This window comes from Ochotona curzoniae, unplaced genomic scaffold, assembly GCF_017591425.1.
Source record: "Ochotona curzoniae isolate NIBS_2020 unplaced genomic scaffold, NIBS_Ocur_1.0 scaffold_4701, whole genome shotgun sequence".
Lineage (NCBI taxonomy): Eukaryota > Metazoa > Chordata > Mammalia > Lagomorpha > Ochotonidae > Ochotona > Ochotona curzoniae.
Window position 1 is genome coordinate 9,367,214 of NW_024467122.1, and position 21,001 is coordinate 9,388,214.

The window sequence follows — 21,001 nt, forward strand, 5'->3', positions numbered from 1 at the left end:
TTTCTTTATCTCCATCTCAGAGTAGCTAAAGGAGCCAATAGTTTCATACTTCCGTAAGAACCTGCATGAACTCTTCCTTTATAAAGTCTTACCATGGTAAAAAGAAAAAATTTCCTAACATACCATTTGTTATTTTAATTACCACTAAGTGGACGATTCCATGGCATTAAGTATATTCACATTGAAGTGTAGGGGCCACCCTATACATCCCCAATACTTATCACACCTAAACAGCTAGACATCTTAACAACAATTATGTACTTGAAAAGACAGAGTAACAGAGTGAAAGAGGCAAAGAGAGAGAGAGGTTTTCCATCCCACTGGTTCACTTGTCAAATGGTCACAATAACCAGAGCTGGGCTTGTCTGAAGCCAGAAGCCAAGAGCTTCTTCTAGGTCTCCCATGTGTGTGCAGGGTCCCAGGTACTTGAGTCATCTTCCATTGCCTTTGCAAGCGCATTGCAGGGAGCTGAATCGAAAGCGGAGCATCCAGGACTTGAACGGGTGCCCATCCAGGATTTGAATGGGTGCCTGCATTACAAGTGGTGGCTTAATTTGCCATAACACTGGCCCAACTTTGCACCCTTAAACCAGTTCTTCATTGCCTTTCCATTATCTTCCCATCACTGCCATTCTACCGTGTGTCGTGTGGAGTCAACTCCTCTAACATCTTACAAAGTAAAATCATCCAGTAGTTGCTCCTCTATGACTGGCTCATTTCACTTAGAATACTGTTCTCAGGATCCACCACGCTGTAGCTTGTGCTAGAATTTCCTTTCTTTAAGGCTGCATAGTACTCCATGGATGCAGGTCCACATCACACTTTGTTTATCCGTTCCTCTGTCAAAAGACATTTGGTCTTTTCCACTTTTGGGCTGCTGTGAATGACACTGCCATGAACAGTGGCGCACAGACACCTGTTTGAGTTCCTGCTTTTCAGAATTTTCCTGTACATACCCAGGAGCAGAGTTTATAAAGTCGAATGCTCATTTCACGTCCAACTGTGTGGGAAGCTGATCTGCTCTTTTGCATAGTGGCTGCACCATTGTGTGTCTGCACCAGCAAAGCACAGGGAAGGAACTTACTTTTCAACTCCCACAGCAACATTTGTTGTTTTCTGTCTTGTTTGGGGCATTTTTTTTCAATACGCATCCTAATGGAAGTAAAGGAGAAACCAACTCTCCAAGCAGCTTTCTGAGTGAGGCGTTCTGATTGTCTCCAGTTTATTTGGATGGCACTGGCGGGGGGTGGGGGGAAGCAAGCAACCCATTGAATGCGAAACAGCAGCAGGTGCAAGCTGCAGGGCAGGATTAAAACCAGCTGTGTCCCTGTCTCTCTGCTAGGTACCCCAGCGCCATGCTGGGCCTCCCCCTCATCAGCACCGTGACATCCCTGATGGACGTTGAGCCTGCGTGTGCCTGCTGTTTAGGGCAGTGTTGGAGACTGGACCCTTTCCTGGGCTAAGGAAATTTCCTCTAAATTCTGGGCAGAACCCAGGACCCTGCTGCCATGGTGGAGCATGGGGAATACTCTGTGCTTTGGAAAGGGACCCTGTAAAGAGGAAGAGAATAAGGCTGGGTAAAGCAACCTGCAGTTCTTAACCCCAGAACTAAGTGATCCGAGCTTGCTAGTTCCTTGAGGTATTTCAGAGGTAAAAAAAAAAAAAAAAAAGAAAAAAGAAAGAAAATACTCTGGATAGCGTCATCCCAAGCCTCAAATTCTTCCTATAGTTTTTCAAATCTTGCTGATGGCATGCAGGTAAAGACAGACAGACATGTCGGGACATGGGACAGCCAGGTAAAGAACAGAAGCACAGCATGGAAGGCCTTCGGGGAGTCCATGTCCTGCTGCTGTGAGACTTTAATGCAACCATATAAATTACCTCAATACCTGATGACCTCCCAAAGCATCACCTTCAGATCCTATCACACTGGGATTGGGGTTTCCACATGTGCATTTGGTGGTGTGGGGAGAGGGGGAGACATACCAATGCAGCAGCAGGGAATCAGCCAACTCCAGCCCACTGGGACCCTCCTTACCCACGTAAGTGGAGGCGGAAGCCAAGAACTTGTGAAGGTCAAAGCCGGTGTGTAGACCCCTCAAAGACAGAGACCTCATCACGCCCTTGGGGACATTCCCCTCTACCCCGTACCTTGCTGCAGCCACCTCGGAGCCCTGGATGCTAACACGGACTGTAGCTGAAGAAGAACACCTCCAGGGCTTAGACTATTTAAGGAATGTCTAAGGAGCCCAAGGATAACAAGCAAGGAGAAAAAGCTGCTAGAGGAAAGCGCAGCCTCCAAGCCAGCCCTACAGCTAACAGTAAACAACTCTAGCCAGATAAACAAGCCCTCAGCTGAAGGTCTGCTTTCTCCATTCCTTACTGCTCAACAGATCACGTCTGGATTTCAGCCAGAAATGACAAGGTCTGAGAAAGGGCCAGAAAAACAGCCTGAGGAGACAAAGCAAGCAACAGACTCAATTCAGGTATGGAAAGCCACTTTTGGAATGTGGACTGGAATTTAGAACAACTCTGAGGAATAATTATAAAAAGTGGACAACAAACATGAACAGATGGGTAAGAAAGAAATTCCAGAAACCTAAGTGCTGTAACAGTGGTCACAAATGCCTTTAGTGAATGTCCAGGTAGATCGGATACAACCAAGAAAAGCACCTAGGACTTTGAAGGTTCCAATATAAACTTCCAAATCTGAAATGCAAGCAGAGAAAAAAAAAACGGAGACGGATTCCAAGAGCTATGAAATAAATACAAAAGATGTAAGTGCGCGAAATACAAATGCCTGAGGGGACAGAAATAAAGAAGAAAAAAACCCAAAAAAACTAAGGAAGTATGGGCCTGGTGCAATGGGCTAGTGGCTAAATCCTCACCTTGCAAGTGCAGGGACCCCATAGGGGTGCCAGGTTCCCATATAGGTGCCTGTTTGTGTCCTGGCTGTTTTACATCCCATCCAGCTCCCTGCTTGTGGCTCTGGAAAGTAGCAGAGGACAGCCCAAAGCCTTGGGACCCTGCACTCACATGGGAGACTTGAAGATGTTCCTGGCTCCTGGCTTCGGATAGGCTCAGCACCAGCCATTGCGGTTCTTGGGGAGTGAACCAGCAGATAAAGATCTTTCTGTCTGTCTTCCTCTCTGTAAATCTGCCTTTCCAATAAAAGATAATAAATCTTTTTAAAAAAAATCTAAAGAACTAATAGTGGTTTATGTTGGCATCGGTGCAGTGAGTGGCAGTGATGTTATAAGGGACAAAAGAGAGAAAAGGGGGAACATGGTTAGTACTCACACTGCCTGTGGAGTGACGTGGTGGACACCTATGCTTTGCAAACACCTAATCTAGGACAATAGCTAAGAAGATTAGACAGAAAGGGAATCTGAATTTCCCAGTTAAAAAATTAGAGAAGGCAGAAAGAGGGGAAGATTAAAAAAACAAAGAACACCAAAAAAAGTCACAAATACAAATAGTGATTTAACTATATCAATAATCCATTGTAAACATTCTTTTTTTAAATACTCATTCTCCATGAACTCTGAGGACTTTGATTAATATGATTGACTCAGGTGTGTCAACCCAAAGATAGTGACAATTGGAGATTGCAAAGGATAATGAAAAAAAGACACAGCTATGTGTGGTGCATTTAAAATACAAGGTAAAGATATGGGGAAAAGTATACCATGACCACTTCAACCAAAAAGAAAGATGGAGTATTATATTCATGTCAAACATAACAGACTTCAGGAAAAGGAAGTTTAGCAGGAGTCAGAGGACATTAAGCAATGATTAGGGGGGCCATTCTTCTAGAAGACATGACGATCTTCAATGCAGATGTGCCTAATGAGTGCCAACTGCAGCAGAAATGGACAGAAACGCAAGGGGAGATGCCCACCTCCGTTAATGCAGTGTTGTAGCTGGCGGCTCCCAAACACCTCCATTAGTAGTTCATAGACCCAACTGCAGGAAATCCTTCAGCAACAACAAACCAATCAACAGGTAGATCTACTCAACATTTACGTAATACTCATTCAACTCCATCGGATAGCACGTTGTTCCAAGGCTCCCCTAGAACATTCACCAAAACAGAATCCCTGCCCAACAAATGTAAAAGAGTAAAACGTACATAAAATATGTCCTCAGATTAAAACAGGATTAAGCCAGGGAACAACAGAAAGAAAGCTGGAAGATCTCCAAATCAACATACTTTTAAATAACCCATGCGTAGGGTCCGGCGCGGTGCTGATTCTAATCCCGGCACCTCCATTTCCCATCCAGCTCCCTGCCTGTGGCCTGGGAAAGCAGTCGAGGACAGCCCAAAGCCTTGGGACCCTGCACCTGCATGCGACACCTGGAGGAGGTTCCCGGCTCCTTGCTTCGGGTCAGTGCAGCACTGACCGTTCCAGTCACTTGGGGAGTGAATCATCAGACAGAAGATCTTCCTCTGTCTCTTCTCCTCTCTGTATCTCTGACTTCGCAATAAAATTAAATAAATCTTTAAAAAAATAACTCATGGGTCAAAGAAGAAATTGTGAGAAAAATATAAAAATATCTTGAACTAAATGAAAATTAAAGCAGTTATCAAAATCTGTGTCATTTATGTAAGGGCCGACTATGTGCAGGGCAGAACCAGGCTGGACGGCAACACCCAGTGTTCCAGTGGAAGTCGGGGCTGAAAACAGAACCAATGCAGCAATTGCAACCACCAGCTGATCAGGGCGATGGACTGTGCCGGGCTCTGTACTTGCTGGTACATACAAGCATCTGGTCGGAGAACACCTCAGACAAAGTTTCTTTGGGGATCTCCCCAACTGAAATGGCGGACTCAGAACCCTAACCAAGAAAACACAGAAGACAGAACAAGTCAATCAACCACCTCAGCTATATGTTGGCAGTGAAATACTGGACAAATGGAGACTGTATGATGGACTATGTCAACCAGTGGATTCTTCAACGACCTCATAGTGCTTGGAGTGGCGAGATTGGCAGTAATTCATAACTGGTGAACTATCAAAACCACTTGAGCAAGAATCTCAGAACATGCCCCGTATCCGGGACCTGGGGTGGGTGGGAAACTGGGTGGGGCTTCTCCCTCAATATCCCCCTTTACCTCAGATACATGAAGGAAACAATATGGAAATAATAGTCCTACCCAGTTTCCTATAGCACTTGAACCTTTTTACCCTAATTAACTATGTAAAAGTAGTCAAAAATATAATTAAAAACAAATTTTAAAAAACCAAGAACAATAAAGATTGTCAAAAATATAATAAAAAATGAAAAAAAACTGTGTCATGCAGCAAAAGCAACGCTTTGTGATAAATTTATAATATCAAATGGATATATTAAAAACAAAGAAGACCCTGAATTCAACACACACCTGTCTTAGGAAACTGGAGAATGAAAAGTGAATTAAATCTTACATAAACAAAAGAAAAGAAACCTTAAAAGTTAGTGAAGGAATCTATGAAAATAAAAAGCAGGGGGACCCAAAAGAGAAATCAAATTAAAAATAAGTTCTTTAAAAAGATTAGTGAAAGCACAGCTAGGTTAACAACAACAACCACAACAAAACAGGACACAATTACTAATCACAGCGATTGAAGCAAACTGCTCAGACCCCATGGGCGTGAGAGGATAAAGAAGGGAATACTCGAGAACTCCATGTTTTCAAAAACTGCCATGTATTTCAAATGAAGCAATGCCTTGAAGGACACAATCGATCAAGATTCATATGAGAAGGAACAGGTCGTCAGCAAAGGTCCATCTATAGCAGGGAAACGGAGCAGATGGAGTGAACCGTCCATGAACTACCAGCACGGAAAGGGCCAGTGCTGGGTGAGCTTATCGCTGAGTTACATCCTCGTCTTAGGGCAGAAATCTGCCAGACCTTGGAGAGAGTGGAACAGAGGGGACACATCCTAACCCAGCTAAGCCAGCACTAAAACCAAAGTCCTTACCAGAAGATGGGAGATCGGAATCTCTCATGCGCAGATGAGCAAAAATTCCTCAGCATATATTCCACAGTGTATAAACGAGACCATGAAGCTGGGCTTTTTCTAGGTACAAAGCTGACTCAACATTTTAAAAAATCAATTAATATAATCCATTACATCTGCAGATCAGACAAGAAAAATCTCAGTCATCTCAATAAGTGAATAAAAGGTACTTTATAAAATTCACCACCTACATGCCAAAAAAACCGGACTGTTGGCAAACTTCTACAAACCGATAAAGAAGCTCTTCAACAAAACCTCCAGCCATCATCACACTTGGCATCGAGACGGCAGAGAGTCCGGAAGCATCCACTCGAGTGAGGAATAAAGAGCACGTCCCCTCTTCTCGGGACATCACTGCCTCTTAGCATCCTAGCGGAAATACGCCTGATGCAATAAGAAAAGGAAAACAAAGTGCATCGTTCTGAAAAGAGGGAATACAGTTGCCTTTGCTCACGGAGTACTTGACTGGGTATGGAGAAAGTTCAGAAAAACGAAAAGGGCCGCAATAACGTTATCACTAATAAATGATAATAACAAGTTTATCAGATACACAGTAACAAGTCAGAGTCAGCTGCTCTCCCATATAGCCACAACGAACTGTTGGAACGGAAAATTAAAAACACAACGCTGTTTACCTTAACGTCACAAAAATGAAGCCATTCGAAATGAATATAACAAAATATGTATAAGATAATTATCAGGAAAATTACAAAACTCTGGTAAAAGGAAGTTCTAAATAAATGAAGAGATAGGGAAACTCAGTACTGTTAAGATATTTGTTCTTTCCATCTTGACTCAATACCACGCCAAAGTCCCAATAAGAAAGGTGTTTTTTGGGGTATTGATAAGTGGTTTCTAAACCTTTAACAGAAAGGTTAAGAAGCCAGTGCTGTGGCATGGTAGACAAAGCCTCCACCTGCAGCACAGGAATCCCACGCAGGTGCCAGTTCAAATCCTGGATGTTCCACTTCTGAGCCAGGTCTCTGCTTATGACCTGGGAAAGTAGCAAAGGATGGTTCAAGTCCCTGCACTCCTGCACTCACATGGGAGATTCAGAGAAAGCTCCTGGCTCCTGGCTTCGGATCATCTCTGCTCTGGCCATTGCGGCCATTTGGAGAGTGAACCAGCAAATGGAAGATATCTCTCCCATCTAATCCTTACATAACTCTGCTTTTCAAATAAAGATAAATCTTGTTTTTTAACGAAAAGTTTAAAAGAAGCTAATGCAAAACTGAAAGAAAAAAATCCAGCCATTAGGCGCAAGACTTTAGCTCAGATGAATTCAGAATTTATGTCCTCATAGAAACCTACGTGCAAATGTTGGCAGTCATTTTCTTCCTGACCGCTGAAAATGGGAAGCAAGCAAGCTGTTTTCCAACAGGAAAACAGTACAGACTGTGGAGTGTTCTTCAATGCTAAAAGACAAGGAGAACCTTAAATGCACAAGGCTTGGGAGTGAAGTCAGTCTGAAAAGGCTACATACTGCTCAAGGTAGACAGCAAGACCTTCACCCACTAATCCACTCCTCAGATGGCCACAATGGCCAGCGGTGGGCCAGGCAGAAGCCGGGGACCAGGAGCCCAAGCATTCCCTCTGGGTTTCCCACCTGGATGGCAGGGGCCTAAGGACCTGGGTCACCTGCTGCTGCTTTCCCAGGACATCAGCAGGGAGATGGATCAGGTATGGAGCAGCTGGGACACCAACTGTGCTCACCGGGGTGTTGGCGCCACAGGTGACAGGTTTATCCGCTATGCCACAGAACCGGTCCCTAAAAAAGTGTCTTAAGATGACATTCAGCAGAAGGCAGAGTTTTCCAGAGAATATAAATGTACAAGTGGAAGGAGCGAGGACAGGGCTGGGGGAGGGTGCAGGACAGGTGGACGATTACTTCGGTCTAACACGTGGACGATTGCTGAGTGCTGCCTGATGGTGGCTATCACTTCTGGGTGATTGGTGGTGGCCAGCGGGTCTTCTGACTGGTCCTGGCCTACCTGGTGAGGGAGGGACCTCCATCCTGCTCACCCTGCTGAACATAGGCCAGCAGAAAGGAGACAAATGGCACAGGGTCACAGCCTGCAGACAAGGGGTCTGGGACAAAAACTCAGCTTATGCTCTGGCCTTGCCATAGACCAGCTGTGAGTGTCAGCCAAGTGGCTGCCTTCCTAGGCTCCAGGATCCTCACCTGCAAGATGGGCGAGAGGACACCACCCTGTCCCCCTCACAGGAAGGAGATGGACTGCAGGCCTCAGCCTGCTGCCACAAGAACCCCATCCCCAGAGCTAATGTCTTGTACCCACTGGCTTCCTCTCCACCTATAACCAAGCTGACTTGGATCCTGGCTCCCTGCATCACGGGATGCCCAACCTGCACCCCTCACCCAGGGCCTGTCCTCAACCGCCCACAGCCCTGGCCCCTCTCCCACCCTTCCCTGCCCACCCCTGCCCCCTTTCTCTTGTGCACCTGTCTTTGTTTACATTCTCCTGGCTGGGCACAGGTCATTGAATCTCACAGACTGCATGGCACTGTCACCTGGGTGGATGCAGGGGCATGTCTCTGCAGCCCACGCCATGTGCCCTCCCACCCTGGGGCGGTGTACTGCCTTGCTCTGAGCATCCAGGGTATCATATGCCTTTTATAAAAGTCATCTATTTAAAGGGAGGGGAGAGAGAGAGAAAGAGAGAGAGAGGAAGAGATCCACTGGTTCACTCCCCAAATGGCTGAAACTGCTAAAACTGGGTCAGTCCAAGCCAAGAGCTTCTTCTAGGACTTCCACATGGGCACAGGAGCCAATCACGTGAGCCACCCTTCGCTGTTTTCCCAGACACATGACAGGGAGCTGGATTAGAAGTGGAGCAGCCGGGACTTGAACAGGATGTCTGCATTGCAGGTGACGGCTATACTCACTAGGCCACAGTGCCAGCCCCACTCCATGTGTTCTTACTCTGCTGCCCAGCTGGTTCCTGCTCACAGCTTGGGACAGACTGGAGGGCAGTGCCTGGGCCCTCTGCCTGTAGTCTCAGAGCCTCATGGAGGGGCACAGACAGGCGTGCGGACCACAGCTTCCGCATCCAAGCCCCGGCAGGGTTGGTGGTTCTGGTCTCAAAACGAAGCTCAGGGAGTTCCAAAGGTCAATGAGTTTCATTTGTGTGCTTGTTTATTTTGTCCTAATTTTAACTTACTAAGCAATCTGAGATTTTCTTTAAACATAGTTTAGAAATATCTATGCATGTGCTATCTAAGCAAACAAGGCCTACAAGTCAAATCGGTGAGCAGTCAGGAAGGATAAAAATATATGACCACACACAAAGGGCCCGGAAGCGGGCCTTCTGGTTTTATATGCTGCTTTGCTGTCTTGAAATTCTCAACGACCTTGGAACCAAGGGACAGCATTTTTCTTTTGCCCTGGACCCAGCAAAACCCCACTTTAAACGCCCTCTAGCTGTAAACCAGAGTGCCTGCATCCCGTGTTGGGGGCCTGGAGACCATGTGGATGGTAATGCTCCTGGAGGCTGGCAGGTGCAGAGGAGGGTGGAGACAGGCCTGGGGACAGTGTGGGGACCGGCCCTGGGAGCCTCATGTGTCTCTGCTTCTGGCAGGGTGCTGTGCCTTCTCTTCTATGGTCAGGAGGACCTGGGCGCTGCTGGAGCTTGGTGGGTCCTTGTCCCCAGAGCTCAGTTCAACCAGGTAATTGGGAGAGACCAGGCAGGAGACCCAGCCCGAAGAGTTGTTGGTGCAAGTGTTGCAGCCTGTGCTTGCTGGTCAACCCTGTCCAGGCAAGAAGTCTCCACTCTGGGGCTCTGGCATTGCCATGTTACGGATGGGGCCACTGCTGGCAGCACCAACATCACATACGAGCACCAGTTCAAGGCCTGGCTGTTCTACTTCTAATCCAGCTCCCTGCTAATGCGCCTGGAAATACAGCACAAGGTGACCCAAGTGCGTGGGTCCCTGCACCCATGTGAGAGACCCAGAGGAAGCTCCTGGCTTTGGGTTTTGGTCTGGCTCAAGCCTGGCCATTGTGTCTACTTGGGGAGTGAACCTGTGGATGAAAGAGCTTTCACTCTCTCGGTCTCTTCCCCACTCTCTGTAACTTGACTTTTGAATAAATAAGCGCATCTCTAAAAACTCCAGAAGAACTCCCCACTTTGAGTCATCAGGCAAGATCCTAGCTGCTTCAGCAGAGCTGTTGTTTCCCAGCCTGGGAGCGCCAGGCTCTGGCTGCTCAGCTCTCTGCTGCCCCCACCTGGCCATCTGCAGAGCCGACCTGAACCACAGGCAGGGTGCTCCTGTTTGAGGACTGCCTTAAACCTGCACGGAAATCAATGTCATCTCACTGTTTCTGATGTACACATGGGGCAAATGGAAATGATGAGATAGTGAAAATGTCTCTATAAATGGGGCAGAGAGGCACAAAAGAGCAGAGGCTGTGTATGAGCAGAGGACAACTTTTTTTTAGTGTTTTTACATTTTATTATTTTATTATTATTTTATGATACAGTTCCATATTCCCTTATCCCCTCCCCAATTCCCTCCCCTCGACCTAGTTCCTCTATATCATTACTAAAGTATAGTTCTTCATACACAGTCATATGTTCATCATTGCGGGCATGGACAATGGCAGAGAGTCCAGCATCCTATTGTCAAGATATAGTAAAGAGTTTCATTGTAAGTACATCTTTGTCTGGAAGTAGAAATGCATACTACACTGCATCCTCACATCTGGATGTTAGTCTCCATTTCACAGCTACTGTACATCCCTTAAATGAAAAGTCATGATACAAAATCAACAATAGAAAGAAAAATAGAAATTTACAATGCCATGAAGTTAAATGACATGTTACTAGATATGACAGTCTCCATTACACAACAACTATACATCCCCTTAAATAAAGAGCCACAAAACAAAATCAACATCCAGGAGAAAAAAAGAAATTAACAACACCAAGAAGTTAAACAACATGCCATTAAATGGCTAACATGTAGCTGAAGAATGAAAATCAAGAACCTTCTTGAAGAAAATGACGCCACTGCATGATCTACGAGTCACTGATTTAATCAGAAGAAAGTGTTTTGAAGAGATGAAACCAACAGAAAACAACAAAACCCACGTTTCCGCTGATCTTTGTGGAAGTGTGTCTCCTCCAGACAATAAACAGATGGGTTTTGTTTTTTAATCCAGTCTACTAACCTATGACATTTGATTGAGCTTAAGCCTTTACATTCAGAGTTTAATATGTATGGGTGGTACTTTGGTCCTGTCATTCGTCTCTATAAATGGGGGCAGAGACTGTGTATGTTAAGGACAACTTGACTTTGAACTGACATTTGACTTGAGTAGCCGTAAAGGATGGCTCCGAGGGGTGTGGTGGCTGTGGGGTCACTTTAGGAGCCTCTGTGTGCAGAACCTTTGGGGCTCAGAGGTTAGAGAACTCTCAAGAAGGAACGAGGGCCAGCCCTGACACAACAGCAGCCACCTTGGCAGAGAACGGAAACAAGGTCTGGAATGCCAGCTATGGCTGGCCCCTTCAGGAACTTTCTGCAGACTGCACACACTTTTCCCCATGTGTGACTTGGAGACCAAAATACCCAGGGACCCCATGTCCTTGACAGGGCTGATGTATCAGGGAGCTTCCACAGCACCTCTGGCCAGAGCTGCCTGGGTATGCCAGCCCCTCCCTGGGACCCTGGGGAACAGTTCTATGGCCCAGTAACTGAGTGCCAGGCCCAGTGTCCTGCCTTCCCTGCCCAGCCCTGCCCTTTCTGCTCCTCCTCTGCTGTTTGTAAGGCCCATGCAGCCCCTAGTGTGCCCATATACGGAAAATGTGTGTGCACTGTAGGAGTGGGTTGGCCACAAAGTCACTGCGTAGTTACAACAGAAAGTCGTGGATGAGCCCAGGAGGTAGTGTGGCCTCAGGGAGGCTGGAGCGGACATGCCTCGATGCTTTCACACCTGTGACCGCAGGTATAGCCACGGCTCTCCTGCTTCTCCAGGTTCTCCACGAGTCCTACCTTATTTCCCTTCCGCCCACAAAGGATGGCTCCGTGAAGAGCTAAATCGCTGGGCTGACTGAGCAAAACTCAAGTGATGCTCCTGGCTTAGAGCGGGCCTGCTTTCCTGGAATCAAGGTCTTATCCACAGCCTTTAATCACATGAAAGCAGATAGTGGGAGCATCAGCCTCAGCCAGCTGCCATGCTCTGCCTGGGCCAGTCCAGGGATTAGCCTCTGCAGCGCCCAGGGCTGCCCCACAGCTGGGCACCTGCAGCAGCCTCTGACCTCCTGGGTGAGGTTCAGGGGTCCATCCCCACCACCTCCAATGGACCCAGCACATATCCTCGGGGGAATGGGGGTGGTGTGGGGCACACAATCACCACAGCCACCCCAGGAGGAGCAGCGAGCTGTGAGCCAGAAGGTAGCCCACTGAGTCCTGGGGTGGGAGATCATGGCAATCCCAGCCCTGGAGGGCGGCAGGTGCCTTCCCAGACCCACCAGGCAACAAGCCTGCACTCAAAACTGCCTTTGGGGTCTTCTCTGTCCCATGCCAGGCTACCCCGATGGTAAATCCAGCTCCCCCAGCCCAGGGAAAGTCCCCAAAGTACAAAATGGGCCACTTCTTCTACTCTACACGCCCCCCCCCCAACAATTCCATGTTAATAATAGTGCTGACTTCCCAGAGAGATGAGAATCCCTGAAACCTCCTGGCTAATAGACACGAATATTGCAAGGCACAGTGGCCTCCAGGGTGTAGAGTAAGGCAAGCTCCTGGGAGTGGAGGGGGAAGCTGCCAGGGCCAGCCAGACAGTCCCCTCTGGGTGGGCGCCTCCAGTGCCTTTGCTTGGATGCTCACCAGCTTTCCTGCATGGCCTGAGTTAGCCTGTACTTTGCTCATAATCTCAGGCAGTTGGTCCTTTGGATGCCTGAGGGATTTGGGGATGCTGACCCTGGGCCTTCATCCGGAAACAGAAGGGATGAGCACGGAGCACAGCAGAAAAGCCTGGCTCTACGACCCTGACAGCCTCTTAACAGGAGGTCTTATGCACAGAGCAGGGGGGATTCCAGAGTGGAGCAGGTGGACAAGAGGAGACTTGTATCCCAACCCTGGAGATTCCCAGATCCTCGCCAAGGACTACCAGTATGGGCACCAAGGACTACATCCCAACTGCCAAGGAGACCACAGGGAATTGGAGTGCCTTTGGAGGCCAAGAACTCTGAGGTCATCCGCTCCCACTTGTATCCCACATGGGATAGAAGAAGTCCAAATCCCTCCTTGCAGAGCCCAATGTCACCGGAACAACAGCCAGGAGCCCTGAGCGGTCTACAGAAACAGAACAATAAACTCCCTCCAAGACCAGGGAGAGGAGCTTTCTCTGGTCCTTGCTTAGTTCCAGTACTGGATCCCCACCCTCTTTTGCAGTGACCATCAGGGTCGCCCAGGAGCCCCCAAAACAAAACAAAATAAACAACAAAAAAATTTCAAATAGAGAACAACAAGGAAAGCTTAGAACTAGACAGGAAACGATCAGTGGGAACTCACACATACATTACTAGGTAGGACACGAAAATAAACTACTCCTAACTAGGGTATGGAGGATCTCTCTGCACACCCCTCCCAACAGAGTTCTATGCCTCAACGGGTGTCACATGCCTTGCTAAAGGTATAAGCCAGTTTAGACTATTCTAAAATCTGCTAAGTTCAGTAAAAATTATGCTTCAACACAATAAACTGCTAAATACTAAAATGAAAATAGACATGGAAGAGCTGAATGGTATCCTATAGCCAATTTAAGGTAGATAGAAGCCAGTTGTATACAAACTATAATTGAAATGTCAATGAAGTAGTCACAGGATGCGGTTAAGAACTCGCATTGTCTAACATATCAGTCACTCAATACAATGTTAATTAACCCCATAATGTTGGAAACTGTTGTTGATGTTATGCTATGGCATTTAATTGGACGGAACAATAATCTGCCAGCTATGTCTCCAGACCAGAGTTGGTCTCCCCAAGAAATTGTTGAATTCAGCTGGGCAATAAGATACTGGACTCTGTGCATGGCACATGCTTGCATTGAAAGAAACAAGACTAGATTTGAACTGTAATACTGCAATAAGGTGGAGCAATCCACCATGGGGGGAGGGCACGGGAAGGGGAAACATCAGAGCCTATGAAACGTTGTTATAAAATGAAATGCAATAAAAAATATATGTAAATTAAATGAAAAAGCCTGACTCTGCCTTGGCTTCAGCCACGGGCTGCTGGACCGCACACCCACCCACCCCCGTGCCCTCACCATCCTGCATGCCTACCCTGACCCACAAGGAAGCTGTGTTTGCTGGGTCAGCACCCAAAAAGTGAACAAAAAAGGGAAGTAGGAGAGTCTGAGCCCACGGCTGTGCGGGGAGGCCTTGCCAGGGAGGGGCAGCCACGCAAAGGGTCAGCGAAGGCTCCTGTGGATAGAGGGGCCACAGGAATGGAGCAAAGGGCAGACTAGGCTGGGCTATGAGAAGCAGAGGCAGGCCCAGCCAAGGTCAGCAGGTCACCCCTTTCTGGGCCTCAGTTTCCCCAAATGAGCTGCTTCTATGACTGCTAAGTTGTCCATTTTTCTGAAACACGGAGGCATGGGTTGATGACAGTCCCAGCAGGGATCAGAACACACTACCCCTAGCATGACTGCAAGAGGACAAGACCACCCCGGGAGGCACCTCTGGCATGGGGAATGCTCTGAGCAGGTTCAGCTGGGAAATGGCAGCGCTCAGGGAGGTGGTGGAGTGAGCCATGGCGGAGGGGAACTGACATCTTCTCGGTACCTGGAAGATAACAAGGTGGCGCTTGTCCACGGAGAAGGGGCAGGCATTCAAACTTCACCCTGTGTTCCGGAGCTAGCCAGGCCTTTCCCCATCCCCCTTGTCTCTCTGTCTCTCAGCAAATAGGTGTTTCAATCCCAAGTCTAAGTCAGCTCTGTGGCGGCCACTCATCTCCGGGCTCTCGGCTTCCGGGATGCACGCGTTACTAAACTTCCGGCTGATTTTCGTGTGCCAATCAGTCCTTTGGTGTGGTGACTCTCAGCTGAAGCCTCTTCAAGGTGGAGGAGAGAATGACTTTTCCTCCAGTCCTGCCCTCAGTCCTAGCTCCTGTGTACTTGTTCTGCACACACATGCATGGGTGAGACAATCAGGGCGGGCCGCCTGATGCTGGCTGGCTGGCGGGCAGACAGAGGCAACCACACACTGCAGGCTGCACTGACATGTTTCAGAGACTCACATTATACAGTTTGTATTTGTCAGTTACAAATGACAAATTTTTTTAAAACGGAAAGTCCTGGGGGCTGGCATGGTGACACAACACATCAATCTTCCACCCTGTGGTGCCAGTATCCCATATGAGCACTGGTTTGTGTCCCACCTGCTCCACTTCTCATCCAGTTCCCTGCCTGAGGCCATGGACAGTAACAGAGGATGGCCAGATCCTTGGGACCCGTGTAGCAGATCCAGAAGAAGCTCCTGGCTCCTGGCTTCACATCAGCTCAGCTCTGGCCGTTGTGACCATTTGGGGAGTGAACCAGTAGATGGAACAGCTGCTCTCTCTGTCTTTCAAATAAATCAAAATAAAATCTTATTTAAAAAAAAAATTTTTTTTAAGGCAAGTCATTATGTGAAAGCTGGGATTGTGGTCCACAGGTTAAGACACTGCTTCCAATGCTAGCATCCCTTTCCTTAGTTTGTGTCCCTGCTGCTTCACTGCCAACCAAGCTTCCTGCAAATACTCCTGGGAAGTAATAGATGATGAAGGCCCAACTACTTGGGCCCTGGCCACCCTATGGGAGACCCAGATGGACCTCCCGGCCCAGACCTGGCTGTTACTGCCATTTGGGAAATGCACCAGCAAATGGAAGATCTCTTTTTCTTGCTTGTTCTGCCTTTCAAATCAGTCAACTCACACATCTTTTTAAAAATTTCTCATAGGGCCTGGCATAGTAGCCTAGCGGCTAAAGTCCCAACCTTGCATGCGCCATGATCCCATATGGGTGCTGGCTCCAATCCTGGCAGCCCAGCTTCCCACCCAGCTCCCTGCTTGTGGCCTGGTAAAACAGTCGAGGATGGCCCAGGGCCTTGGGACCCTGCACCCGTGTGGGAGACCCAGAAGAAATTCCTGGCTCCCTGCTTTGGGTCGGTGCACCTCTGGCCATAGCAGTCACTTGGGGAATAAATCAGTGGACAGAAGATCTTCGTCTCTAATTCTCCCCCTCTCTGTATATTTGACTTTCCAATAAAAAAATTTTTTAATGCCTTTTAACAATTGTCTTCTTATCCAAGGGGTTGATTTCCCCAGTTTCAATTGCACAGTCAACTGTGATCTGGAAAACTCAAACGAAAAATTTTAGAAATAATCAATTCTGGGCCCGGTGTGATAGCCTAGTGGCTAAAGTCCTCACCTTGAAAGCGCCAAGATCCCATATGGGCACTGGTTCTAGTCCCGGCATCCCTGCTTCCCATCCCGCTCCCTTGTGGCCTGGGAAAGCAGTCAAGGATGACCCAAAGCCTTGGGACCCTGCACCCACGTGGGAGACCTGGAAGAGCTCCGGTCCCTGGCTCAGCTCCAGCCCTTGCTGCCACTTGGGGAGTGAATCAGTGGACAGAAGATCTTCATCTCTGTCTCTCCTCCTCTCTGTATATCTGACTTTCCAATAAATCTTTAAAAAAAAAAAAAGAAATGATTAATTCCTCGGTGTCACGTTGCACACCATTCTGAGTCACAGAAAACACCCTGCTCTGTCCTTCCCAGGAGGTGGACCCCACCCGGTGTCCAGTGGGTCCACGCTGTGTGCACCACCCGCCTGTTAGTCATGTCACAGCTATCTGGGATAGCAGACCAACTGCTGCATTATCACAAGGCTTGTGTTTCAGGAACTCTTCTCTCATGTAATACAGGGGTAACGATGCAAAGAGGACTCTGAGTTGTGAAATGTGGGGGGACAGGCCAACTCTGGCAGCAGGAGGCGATGCTACAAGGCACAAGGGAAACAGATAGCATTTCTGGGGTTCAATACCATGCATAGTTTCAGTCACCCACCCTCCGTGGGTAAGAGGGGACCACTGGTGCCCTGGCACACACCTGCAGGTGAAATAATAAGACGTACAAGGTAAGGTTACATCTCCATCTACTGAATTGCCAGAACATCCCTGAAAGTGTAAGTGGGATGCCAACGAACATGCAAAGTGCAGGGAATTGGGTGATTCCAACTCAGGAAGAGAGGCAAGTCTGCCCACAAGCCCCTCCACGCGGATCCACCTGTGGTTTGTGCTCATGGCCGTTTGGAGGGCACCACCATGAGGTCGGATAGGAAACAGCAGCCCCAGGCATGACTCCGTGAGCACTCCATGGGAGCAGGAGCAAGTCAAGGAATTGGCAACCCCGTTTCCTCGTGTCCTTCCACAGACGCTTGCCATCTGCTCAGAAAATGCAGATCGCAGCACCACTGACAGCTAGAGGGTGCTTGTGCAGCGCATTTGCCAAGCACCTGGGCAATGTCATGCATGGGGAATGCTGAGTTTGCCCGACTCGAGGTCGCCTGGCAAGCCCTTTTTATTCGTGAATTCCTACACTTCAACCTAGGTCAAGGTCAGCCCGGACGTGCAGAGGTAGTAAGCAGGTTGGCCTTATAGTCACATCCTGGATCTGCCTGGAAGGGACCTGCAGGGGCATGGGTGGGTGCTGGGGAGGTCAGGCAGAACACAGCCCCTGGAGGTGCCAGGCGGGTGGAGCTGGAGAGGGTCTGGTGGGGAGACCTCCTGTCAGGGGCTCCTACCCTACCCCTGGCTGCCAGCTGTGCTGGGAGTGCGTGTGTGTAGAGAGGACTGCAGGGACAGCAGAGACCACCCCCCACTGGCCGGGAAATGGGGATGGGGAAAAGGGGTCTTTCCAAAGCCCCAGGAAAACAGAGAGAGGATGCCGGGGAATGCGGGAACAACTTTGGCCCAGTACTTTAGTTTCTGATGTGTGGTTCTGCAGGACTGGCTGCAGGGCCGTGCATACATGAACAAGGCACTTCTCTCCAACCCTGACCATCACCAGACCCTGCCAATTGCCACTTCAGGGGCCTCATGCACAGGTTAAGGTAGCAGGTGGAAGGCAATGAGAGACAGCAAATTCCAGAACAAGAAAAGGCTGTTTCTCTTCTGAGGGTGCCCGCAGTGAGAGTGCCGTTAGCTTTGTGACTGAGAGGGCCACTCAGAGCTGGCAACCCCGGACCGCACAGCAGGGAGTGGCCTGGGAGTGTCTCGGTCCTGCCAAGGCCACAGTGGACCTGTGAGTGTTAACTGGAGCTGGTGCATGGGAGTGTGTGTGCTGTGTGTGACCTGGCGCCCGCATGCACAGGAAGCAGTGTGTGGGCCTGTCCCATGGGGTGGGGTGGGGAGGTGTGACGCAAAGGGTGGCTCTATTCTACAAAGGAGAGCATTCATTGCTTTTATTTTAAAAGGAAGCCTTTTATGTGTTCCATTCACATTTTCATTCTCACAAGATGTCAGAGATTTGCATTTCACTCTGCTGACTCCCCCAGTGGAGAGATGGGAGCCTGGGAGCCCACAGGGTACAGCTCCTGGGTGGTGACCCCATGTTTCCAGCCTGCCAGGTCTTAGGTGCACTCAAGTTCTCACGTGCAGTGAATTCCCGCAGCCAAGTGCTCAGGAGGTCCTTTATTGCAGCAGGGTAGGAACCGGAGCAGGAGTGGGGGGGGGGGAACTAACAGGGACACGTCTCCTGTAGTGGTGGCGGGCTGGGGGCTGCCAGGGCAGGGGGAGGAGGTAAGATGGAGGAGGACCGGGGAGAGCAAACCCAAAGGGGGAAAACGGGAAGGGGGCACACACGGAAGCTCATTTATACAACCCCGGGGAGACTGCACGGTGTGTGAGGGCTGGCAGTGTAGGGACCTGGTTTGGCAGGGGGCTGTGGGCAGAGCCCAAGGGACTGGTGACTGAGACTGTCTGAAGCACAGGTAGGTGGGTGAGGACCAGGACAGGGACCGCGGGAGACCGGTGGGTGAGGTTCCCAGGTAAGGCGCCACGGTGTTACATCTCATTGGTGGGCAACTGGAACAGTGCAGATTTTGCAAGTAGTGGGAAGGGGAAGCAGTAAGTAGCGCCGGATCCAAAAAGGGATGTTCGAATCGCTCCTCACACAGCCCAGGTAGGGAAGCTTTCCGACCGCATCCACAGGACTGCATCCCCGGCCTCCGACCTGGTGCCTGGCTTGGGTGGATGTTCACTAGGTGTTGCTGAAGGGGTGCACCTGCTCCCACCCCTGTGCTGCCTGCTTCTGCCTGCCTCCCAGCAGCCCCGAGGAAAGCATCCCCGCAGAGCCCTCAGGATGCAGCAAGGCTGTCTACAGGGGTCTAGTTCGGCCAGGTTGGGCTCCTGGCTCTTTCCTCACCTCAGCCAAGAGCGAGAGCAGACGGAGTGGACTGTCCAGGCACCCTGCACTGCGATGATCACTTAAGGTGGTCCTAGGTGCTCAGGACCCCTGTTGCCAGGGCTGGACAAAGCACACCTAGAGTTTCAGCCAGTGCCCACCACTGCGAGGCTCTGTGCCAGGCAGGATGGGGGCTCCTGGGAGCCATGTCGTGGCTCCTGGGAGCTGCTTGCCTTTCCCTCATGTTCACATAGGCTCCCCTGGCCCTCCCTCCCCATACAGGTGTCTACCCTCCCTCCTTCCCTCTGCCCTGGTTCTGCCAGATCCTGTGGCTCCAAGCCACAACAACTTGGTGAGCTCTCAGCTGAGTCTGCGGCAGGTCCCAAGTCCATGCAAGGGGCTCCCCACGTGCCTCTGACAGATCCAACGGGGAGCAGAGTCCTTGCAGATACCTCAGGCCATGCCCCATCCTGGGGATGCAGAGATGCCTGCAACTGCACACCTGCCTTCTCAGGGGAGTGCAGGGCAGCTACAGGACCTGCCTGGCATGCACAGCGCCGGCCACCTGAGAGTGGTATCAGGCACAGTGGCAGAAAACACAGGGTCGCCACCTGGAGCAGGAGGTCTAAATGGGATGTCCCCTGCCCACCCAGCAGCAAAGAGACAGGAGCCGCTGGTGCAGTGGCCCAGACAACAGAGCAGAGGGACCAGTGTCCCTCAGCCTCCATGTCCATCCTCCCTCAAGGTGCCCACAGACTCACCTTTTGTGACCCCGACGTGGAGCTCTTGAGCGAGCCCCGCTTGAAGGAGCTGCTCATCTTCCTCACGGAGCCCATGAGCCAGCTTTGATGCCCCTGCTGTGACTGGGCCCTGCTGCATGGGGCCAGGCCTGGCCAGGTGAGCAGAGGTGGACAGACACACCTTTAGCACCCACTGTTCAGGTAGGGGGACCCTGAGCCTGTGGGGCGAGGCCGGCAGCATGGACAGCCCAGAAAAACTTCCGCCTGGCCACCCCGGCTCTCTCCTAGAACATCTGTAATCAGGCTTAATCTGTCCCCCCTTTCCCCGCAAGGTTTAGAGAAGGCAGATTTAGCAAATGGCGATTGAAAGCAAATCCACTTTGAGAAAGTGCTGGCTGCAAAGGGTGGCCAAATGGGAAGGATTTGGGTGTTCAAAAAGGCGTACGGCAAGACCGAGAGCCACCCCCTGGCTCAGCCCCTGCCACCTCCCCTGCCACCCACCATTGGCTTCCCAACCTCCAGCCTTCTACTCAATGCCCACCCCAAGTCTCAGAGTGGGATCTGCATACAAGCCCATCTCTGCGAATCTCCCCTGTGAACTTGGCAATGAGGCAGACCCCTCAATCAGAGATTGGCCTGTACCACGTTGCTCTGGGCCGGGGTGGGGGTGGGGTGGGGCTTTCCCTTTCATTTCTTACTTCCCAGGCACCTGCTTTGTCCCTTCTAAAAGGCAGGAGGAGCCATAGGCCCCTGTGTGTTACTCTACTCCAGGCACATGGCAGGTGCAGGGAGCCAGAAGCAATCAGCCTGGTGTCCTGCTTTCTCTTCTCCTCGTGCAGGGGAGCGAAC

General features: G+C 49.8%; 1 protein-coding gene across 1 annotated transcript in view; it reads right to left on the bottom strand.

Annotated features, from left to right (window-relative positions):
• TRPM1 (transient receptor potential cation channel subfamily M member 1) overlaps window positions 1-20,248 on the bottom strand; it is a 107,478-nt gene extending 87,230 nt beyond the window's left edge. Inside the window, exon 1 of the mRNA XM_040968669.1 lies at window positions 20,174-20,248. Coding sequence (XP_040824603.1) covers window positions 20,174-20,248 — 75 coding nt within the window. The remainder of the gene's footprint in view (window positions 1-20,173) is intronic.
• Between the last annotated feature and the right edge of the window lie 753 nt (window positions 20,249-21,001).